At 61.7% G+C, this 9,141-nt stretch overlaps 1 protein-coding gene across 2 annotated transcripts; it reads right to left on the reverse strand.

Moving 5' to 3' along the window:
* Positions 1-336: 336 nt before the first annotated feature.
* Positions 337-7,244, reverse strand: LOC100227652 (carbonic anhydrase 15). 2 transcript variants are annotated; one of them, XM_030286014.4, is made up of 8 exons: positions 7,018-7,244; positions 5,476-5,511; positions 3,334-3,504; positions 2,977-3,137; positions 2,216-2,308; positions 1,866-1,932; positions 1,489-1,655; positions 337-842 (listed from the first exon to the last, which is right to left on the reverse strand). In XM_030286014.4, the coding sequence occupies exons 1-8, from the start codon at positions 7,082-7,084 to the stop codon at positions 576-578; spliced, it is 1,029 nt and encodes a 342-aa protein (XP_030141874.4). In that variant the 5' UTR covers positions 7,085-7,244; the 3' UTR covers positions 337-575. The 2 variants fall into 2 exon arrangements, with proteins under 2 accessions (XP_030141874.4, XP_072792462.1); XM_072936361.1 differs by lacking the exon at positions 2,216-2,308 and having other exon boundaries at positions 7,018-7,222.
* Between the last annotated feature and the right edge of the window lie 1,897 nt (positions 7,245-9,141).

Genomic DNA, 9,141 nt, shown 5'->3' on the forward strand with positions numbered 1-9,141 from the left:
CTGCCAGCACAAAATGAGCTCCGTGGAAAGATCCCTGTGTCCTGCACAAGGGCACTGCAGGTGCTGTGTTCCAGGGACACCCCCATCCCTCCCACAGCCATCCCCAACCTGGGGAGAGCGACAGGGCAGCGTCTGCAGCGCAGCGACTGCAGGTATCCCGAGCCAGGGCCGGGATTTGGCTCTTTCCTGCCTGCCTGCACCACCACGCAGAGGATATCCCCGAATACCACCCAGACACCATCCCCAGCTCCCTCCCCACCGATCCCACAGTGCCATGCCAAGCACCTGCCCCAGATGGCAAAGGGACACAGAGCCAGCAAAAAAGAGGCAGCAACCTACTGACGGGACCTTGGCTTTATTCCAGTCAATACAACATCCCCCTCCCAGCAGCTCCCACTGCCCATCTGCAGGGGCACCCCAGGGCAGCTCCCCGCTTGCAGAGATTCACCTCTGCAGAGATGCAGGTTCACAAAATCTTCACCCAGCCAAGGTTTCAACGTGCTTTTTTTCCCTTGTTTCCCATTGCCCATTAACAAGATGCATCACCTCCATCTCCACTGCAGCAGGGCCAGGCCCTACAGGGCTGGCGAGAAGAGGCTGAGCAGGGCCAGGAGGAGCAGGGCTGAGAGGAGCTGGTGGTGGCCCCCGTGCAGGGCCAGGAGGAGCAGGGCTGAGAGGAGCTGGTGGTGGCCCCCGTGCAGGGACCCGCCGCTGGCTGTGGCCCCGCGGGAGGCAAAGATCTTGCGGCTGCGGAGGGGCTGCGGCGGGCGGAAGTTGTTGATCATTTTTAGGAGCATGGATCCCTCGAGTGGGAAGTGGAGGGTGCTGACAAATGCCTTCAGCTGTGCAGGGAGAGAGGGAGGGTGGGCAGCTGCATTGCCAGGCACCCCAGGCCCCTGCCCACCGCCAGCCCACCTCATACTGCCCCACTGCTGATGGCACAGGACCCATGGCATGGCCCCACAGCAGTGGGTGTCCTCCCACCACCCCTCACTGCTCTGCTGAAGCCAGACCCATAGGTAAGCACAGAGACAGGCCCTTACAAGGATCAGGTCTTGAGTTTTAAAGGAGCTAATTGTGTTTTGGTGCCAACAGTGAGCACTTAGAGAGTGGCTGGCCCATGACTCCCTCAAGAAAATAGATCTACTAAGATGCTTGAGCAGCAGAGGACAGCCCCTTCCTTCCTTCCATGCATCCACGCATCCATCCATCTCCTTGGAGCCTCTACTGAGCTTCAATGGATTCATTCCCATTTCTCTTTCTGAATGCTAAGGCTGGGCAGGAATGCAGTATGGATCCACTGGCAGGTGGCCACATCTCCATTACTTAACCTTCATAAAATTAATTAATTGCCAAGTTGCCAGGAGCATTATTATAGAGATGACTTTCCCTGTGCTCTTGCTCAAGGGTCGGGAAGGACAAGGAGAGAGGTCACCCTGGGGATCCAGCCTTTCGGGCGCTGGCATGTGGGGCTGTACATGCCAGTACCTGCTCCCGGCCAATCTCCACTGGCTCCTCAAAAACAGTCCAGACGACGGCCTCGCTGCAGTCGGGGGTGGTCAGGGAGCCCTGGTAGCGGAAGTAGCCGGAGAGACGGGCGGCACGCGGCAGCAGCGTGCTCAGGCGGAACGTGGAGGCCAAATCCACAGAGTCCCCTGTGGGGCAAGACAGGGGCACTCAGCCTGTCCCCTGCCGGGGATGTGGTGGGGACAGCAGGGCCACCCCCATCAATTTCCCCTCAGCAGATGAACCCAGATGGAGCCAGAGACTGGCAAATCCCCCATCCAACCCACCGGGGTGCATCCCTGCCTTCCTATAGCAGAATCCTCAATTTCCTACCCTGCCCTGACGAGGAGGTGACTCACCAGCATGGGAGACATTCCTCAGCCCTGCCACGATGGTGTTGTAGTTGGTGTTACTGGTTTCAGAGACCTGTGTACGGGGAGAATAAGGGGTTGAAGTCAGGCAAAGCCTGAGCAGGACAGAGCTGGGTCATCCTGTCCTGCCAAGCAGCCACAGGCAGAACCAGCCTCCCCTGTTGCAGAGCAGTGGGGAAGGTTCCCAGCCAGCCCTCTCTTGTAGTCATTGGGTTCCCCAGCCTCTCCTGGCCTTGACCCAGCCTTCCTGCCCCTTCCCACTCCTCCAGGACACTTGTGCAATGCTCGCCTGGCTGCACCACCAGCACCCAGTTTCCAGGGGGCCCCTGCAGACCCACCTGGAAGAAGAAGCCGAGGACAGCCAGCCCATTGGGATGCCCCTTGGCCTCTGCCAGTGTCTGGTACTTGGCATTCATGTGGACAATGTGCATCTGAGGAAAGCACAGAGGAGTCAGGCATGCACAGCTGCCCCCAGCCAACACCCTGGCAGCAGGGCATTCTGCTATGGATCCTTCCAGCCAGCTTGGGATGGCCAGACTGAGTCAACCTCTCCCAGTAAAGCCCTTCTAGTCCTATTGGCACTTCTGTGGGGTGGGTTCTTGGAGGATCAAAGCACCCCAGTGAAGCAAGCATCCTTTGAAGGGTGTGCAAAAGAGGACCAGCAGTGCCAGCGTGCTCTCCAGACACAGAACATAAATTCTGCTTTCCGCTGGCAGATAATGAATATTTTAGAGGCAGAGAGTCTCTTTCATCCAGAAGGATCCCGATGTGCTTGGTACAGCACGCTCCTGCTTGCTCTCACTTGCATTCACTAGCTCAGTGTGTGGTCCAAGCAGGGCACAAGCCCCCCAAACCCCACTTAGTGCCTTGGACAAAGCAGCCTGGCCCACGCATGATAAAGAAACACCTCAAGTCTCACATCAGCTGCTTTTTCACCAGCCAGGTGCCTGTGCAGGAGCACAGTTGAAGCCACCAGTGCAGAGTTGCAGAGCCCAGTCACCAGCTGCATGACAGCCTTGGGGTGCCCCAGCATCACCTCTTCCCACCACACCAAGGGCTTGGGCAGCCCAGAACGTGATGGGGACCTTTTCTCACGTACCTCCATGGGGAGCTGGCGCCCATCGAGGGTGTGCTCGGAGCCATTCCCAGCCGGGCTGCCCCAGTGGAAGTGCAGCTGGAGCGCGCGGAACCGGCCGGGGAGGCCCCCGCCGCTGATGGTGATGTGCTCAGAGGCCGACTCACTCGCCAGGCTCAGCATCACTGCAAGGGCAGCAGGACAGGGTGAGGGGAGCCTTAGCGTGGGGAACAGCCCTGGCACAGCTCCTTCTCGCCCAGCTTCATCCCAGCACCAACGTTCATCTGCACGGGATCCCGCAGCAGCCAGGAGTGACACCAGAGCCAAGCCCCACTCAGGATGGTGACTGGGGAACTGGAGCAGAAGGTGCCCAGCACGCACCTGTGTGCCCGTTGTTTGTCAGCCTCCACTTGCCAGGGGGAGCCTGGTCGTAACCCTCGAAGAGGATGTCCCCGAGGCCACCATCCCGCTGCAGCCGGCGCCTGTCGATGTTCACAGGGGACTGCTTGTCACCACCACATGTGGCTTTCAGCTCCTTCCAGTGGCTGGGCCCTGCAGAGGAGGAGCAGGGGCACCACGGGCAGCCACCAAACCACCCAAAGAGGCACACAAGGCCACAGGTGGCTGTGTCCCCAACCAGCCCTGCTGTCCCTGCCAGCCTGGCCCTGCTCTCTCGCATCCCATGGGAACTGCTCTCCTGCCTGGCTAAGTTTCCTCCCTATTGATGATCAGGGGTTTATTGCAGCCTCATCCATAATTCAGCAGGATTTCCTCGAGGGGCCAGGGGCTATATTTAGCCTGGCAGCAGCGTCCACATTGGCTGGTGAAGGGCAGGCTTTTCTCCCTGGCCCTTCTGCCCGTTGCAGGTTTTAGCATGTTCAACCTACTCATTCTGGTTCTGTCCAGCAGTGACAGGAGACAGTGCAACCTGGCCACGCAACTCATCCTGGGACAAATCCTACACAGGTTCCAGGGTGACCACACAGTGCCCATCAGCAGCTGCTGGGGTGGGGAGGTCACCATGGCAGGAGCTGGGTGAGGACACAGCAGTGCTGGCAGCCAACTGCACCCACTGCAAACCCACAGTGCTGGGGGTGTGAGCAGGGTCCCCATGGCTGCCACCATGGCCAGAACACACAACCAACCCATATATGTGGCTTGTCCCCATTGCCCCAGCATCATCTCTTCTTGCAAACCTTGTGGCAGCCCACAGCTGTAGGATGTAGCCAGCCAGCCACCCTGCTGTTCAGTGCTCCAGTGTGGCTGCCACGGTACCCCATCCCTCCTCTTGGTGCAGCCCAGGATAGAGGTATCAGCACTGGGCACACCAGTATCTGGTCTCAGTCCCAGCTGGGGAACAGGAGCTCCCTCAGTGTTTCCAGCCCTGTCCTCCCAGGGCATCTCCATTCCCAGGGGAGCTCAGCACATCCCAGCAGGAACTGTTGGCTCTTCTCACACACATCATGGCTGGGCCACCTTTGCCTACAGCCAGGGTTTGGGGAACTGTTCCCCCAGCAGTGCCCCATGTTCAGCTCTGACGTTTACCTTCCTCTTGGGCAGACAAAACCACAGACCCTTGTGGGCTGTATCCCACCTCCTGCCCCCTGGGCTCAGCCCTTACCCTTTATGTTCTCCTCTCATTACTTCTGGCAACTTTTTGCCTGGGAGCCCTGGGAGCTGCAGTTTGGCCATGCCACCATCCCACCAGGCTCCTGGCACGGTGTAACTGGGTGGACCCACAGATTACCAGGTGCCTTCAGTAAGGGCAGGGGCATTCCACATGGCTCTGCTGCGGGCACACAGCCGGCCCCACGCTGCTCCAGCCGCTTCCCACCGGTCCCTGCCCTGCCAAAACCTGCCCTCACTGCCAGCCCAGCTACGTTAAACCGGGTGAGACCGAGCCTCGCTCCGACAGGGATGAGCGGAGCCCAGCAATCCACGCTCACAAGCCACAGGGCATGCAAACCCAACAGCTATAAAACAGTTGGGCTGTAACAGCTGATTAAATGCTTGATGATCTTTAATTAACCTTTTACAAGCTATTTGTAATTTGTATTTGTGTGTTTTGAGACAAAGTGCCCCCTGCCATGCTTCCCTCCCCATCCAGGCAGGGCTGCTGCCTGCTCAAAGGGATCTGTCCCTTCTCAGTCGGGCCCCTGGATCCCCAGGCCCCCTTGCTGCCTACACTGCACAGGGTTTTCTAATAGAGTATTTTAAAACCTGGACTTAATTTGTTTCAGGTGGAAGAGGGAAAGCTGGTGCTGCCCCAGGAGCACCCAGACCTGGCTGAGGTGAGGGGTGGGGATGAGTTACTCCAAGGGGCTCAGGTGTTTGTCAAGTCTCAGCAACACCCCCGAAAGTGAAGCTCCTCTAACCATTCCCATGAGATTTACCCTTTTCCATGCCACACTCTCCACTGGACCTTGCTGATGCTGCCCAGGGTGCTCTCAGGTGGGCACTGCGGGGAGACACGAGGCTCTGAGCCCTGCACAGCCCAGCACACCCACACTTGGCACCACTCACCGCATCCGGGGTCCTGTGAGTCGTAACACCACTGCCCTGCGGGATAAAGGAGAGCTCAGGGCAGGTGATGGAGGCAGGCACCCTTTCCCAGACCCACCTACAGCCGTGCCCAGCCCCCTGACAATGAGGACACCCCCCAGTGCAGCCCGGGGTCCCGCCAACACTTGTGTTCATCATGGTTATTTTTGGCGGTAGTGTTTTCACACCTTCCCTGCCTCCCCCACACGCTTCACAGGGAAACCTCCCTCAGTATGGCTGCTCCAAGGCAGCCAAACCTCCCTGCTCACTGTGCTCCTTCCCCAACTCTCATGGGGCCATCCCCCTTTTCCTGGGGAGCCAAGGCAGCCCCTGGCCCCACAGCAGCGGCCCCCGGCAGCCACGGGCGAGCAGGAGCCGCGTGGGGCAGCCGCAGCCGTGCCCGGTGTGCCCACGGGTGGGCTGGCAGCGGCTGCAGCAGCGGCGGTGGGCAGGCCCAGGCCCACGCTGTGGGGATGGTGGCCGGTCCCGTCACTCAGGGCCACCTCAGTCAGAGCTGCTGAGCTCCCAGCAGCGCTCGGGTGGCTCTGGGTACCACGGGCTCGATGACAAGGGCTGGCACAGCAGGTGCAGGGACACCAAGGGAATGCCAACAAAGCTGGCACCCTGCTCCCGCTGGCCGCACATCCACTCAGGGCCATCAGCTCTGCAGAGGGAGCTGGGCATTGCACCCCGTCCCTCCTCAGCTCCCCGTTCTGCTCCTGGCAGGAGGCACAGAACAAGCCGGTGCTGCCCGGGCCCAGCCCACGTGAAGGGTCCCCGCTGAGGGCCGAGGGGCCATGCCAGCGGGCCGGCTGCAGGCGAGCCGAGCCACGCTCTGTGCCAGCCACAGCCACTCGGAGCAGCAGGACAAAGGCAGCCCTGCCAGCCTCCACCTGTGCTGCTCAAGGCCCCAGCCTGCGGCACTGCATCCTCAGTCTCACCACAGTGGTACAGGAGACACCAGCCCCAAAGGAAAACTGGGAGTGGGACAGAGCAGGCAGGACTCCGACAGTCCCAGGATCCCTGCTCTGGGGCAGGCAGAACTCCTGGGAAATCCTCCGACCTGCACGCACCAGCCCTCGAGCATCCTCCGGCAGGAGCCAAGGTACCGCTGGGCGCCCCCAGCCTGGCCCGGTGCAGGTGAGCACCCAGCGCCCCGGCCCGGGACGGCAGCGCCCGTTCCCTCAGAGATTTCGTCCTCACTGGTGTTTCCCGGTGGTGCAGGTCTGTGGGGTGTCTGGGCTGAAGCCCAAGACCCCATTGTCCCAAGGGGGCCCTGGCCCCACCACCTCGAGACCCCCGTGCCCGGCAGCACTCAGCGCCATCCAGCAGCGGGGAGGGGGTGGTGGGAGGGCAGGAGAGGGCTCCTGGACAGAGCAGGTGCCCAGTCCCTGTTGCCAACCCCTCAGCCCGCATCACTCCTCGACACGTGGGAAGGGAATGAAAAAAGCAACACCCCCCAAGCCCCCCAACCCCGCGCCCCCGTCCTCTCCACCCGCGGGACCCGGCCCGGGCACAGCTCACCTCCCGCGGCCGCTCGCACGACGAGGGGCAGTGTCAGGAAAGTTATGCCGAGCTCGGTGGGGCCCATGGCGGCGCGGGGCAGCGGGGGGACCCCCGCACCTCCCCGTCCCGTCCCGTCCCTCCGCAGTGCGCCCGGTGCTGGGCTGGGGCGGGCGGCAGCGCTGGCAGCGCCCGCAGCCCGGGAGATGCTCAGCTCCAGCCTGGGCTCTGCTCTTACATATTCATCACCCGGGCTGAGTTTTTAACTCCTCGGCTGCTAGGAGGGAGCGGGGAGAGCCCGGCCCCCGGCCAGCCCCTGGCGGCCGGCGGGTCCCTGCCCGCGGTGACAGGGACAGGCGGGGAGCGGGGGCTGGCGGAGCCCACGGCCGCTGCGCTCCCGCCCCGCTCCCCGCCCGGCACCGTCCCGCTCTCCATCCCCAAGCTGGGGCAGCATCGGCAGCATCCCCGCTGTGCCCAGCCCGCCCCCGCACAGTGTGTGGGACTACAGATGGGCTTCAGGGGCCTGCCAGGAGGCAGAACGGGCTGGGGGCAGCAGCTTTGGCCCATCCCCTCCCCATTCCTTGCAGACACAGGCTGTGGGATGTAGCTTCCCCCCAGCTTTGGGAACTCCCCAGCCAGCAGTGGCTCCTGCATCTCCCATGTCCGAGAGTGGTGGCTCCCACCTGATGAGGGGCAGGTGGTGCCATGGGGACCCACAGACCAAACCCAATTCATGCCTGCAAGCACAGGCCCCTCTCTGGGCAAAGCCCAGTGAGCACCTCCTGGAAGCCCCATCCTCGGGGCCCAGGCAGCCTTGGCAGCCACGCTATAGGTGACCCTAAGTCCCTGCAGTCACCAAGCAGTTCCACAGTGCTGGGGCACAGTCCAGCCCTTGCCTCTCCAGAGGGCACAAGGCTGCAGTAGCTCACGCTCTCACAGCCATGGGGCATTGGCTGGCCAGTGCAGGGGGCAGTGCTGGGGCACAAGCCTTGTGCACCCATCTGAGCTGCACTGAATCACAGTGCAGCCATCCCGTGCTGGTGGAGGCAACTGTTCAGCTCCTCAGCACAGAGGGAGCATATGCCATCCCATTGCACCTGTCCAGGCAGGTCCCACAGGAGCCAGGATCTCAGCAGGTAGGTAGGTAGGTAGGTAGGAAGGGGGTGAGAACACAGGAGCATGGTGTTATCACATTCTCCTTAAATATCCTTGCCATCCTCACACAGCAGAGGAAAGGAGGCCAAGGGGCCCAGCCCGCAGCTCCCCTCGCCCTGGCCGGGAGCACTGGCGAGTCAGTGCCAGGATGAACGAACCCGGCAGCAGCGCCCGGCCAGCGGGAAGCAGCCCCTGCTGCCGGCTTGGCCAGGGATGGGCTCTGGATCAGCAGAGCTGCTTGGCTGCCAGTGCCACAACGGGCTCAGCCTCAGCAGGGATTCTTGGGGGCACCTTCTTCCCACCCGGGCAGCGCCAGCCCTGAGCCACGTTTGGGCTCCGGCGCAGGGTGCAGAGGAGGGCGGCAGCACAGGTGTCCTCTGGGCTGGGCTGGATCTGTGCCGTGGCTGACACTTGGCCCCTGCTCCAGGGATGAGGTAGTCTGCAGAGGGCTGCGGTCATCCTTCCGGAGAGCCGCAAGGGGCGGGCAGGTGCGGCAGAGGGTCGCACCAGCTCTGCAGCCTGCTGCCGATTGCTGCCGGGAAGGAGAGGAGCTGCTCCGGCACTCATGGGACCAAGACCTCCCTTCGAAACATGAGCCCACCAAGTGATCCCTCTTCCTACACGCCCACAGCAGGACAGCCCATATTGCCAGGAGTGGGGGAGAAGCCCAAGACTCTCGGGGTCAGAAGATGAGACTCATTGCCCCATGGATGCTTTTTTAGGTTTTCAGGCTTCTCTAGTGGTGATTTTTAGCAAGAGGGGCAAGAGCAGGGTGTGGGGCTCAGCACAGCCCCCACAAGAAGCGAGAACAGAGTGAGGAAGAAGTGGGATCTACAAGGCATGTGGAAAGGCAGTGGTGGCACTGCAGCACTGTGCCATACCTGCTCCCACCCATCCCCACTGCATTGCTGCCTAGGGTGCATGGCTGGCTGCACTCATGGCAGGCAGGAGCAACCTCCAGTTTCTACAGGAACCAGATCAAGCCTTGAA

This window comes from Taeniopygia guttata, chromosome 15 (genome assembly GCF_048771995.1).
Source record: "Taeniopygia guttata chromosome 15, bTaeGut7.mat, whole genome shotgun sequence".
In the NCBI taxonomy this organism is placed as follows: domain Eukaryota; kingdom Metazoa; phylum Chordata; class Aves; order Passeriformes; family Estrildidae; genus Taeniopygia; species Taeniopygia guttata.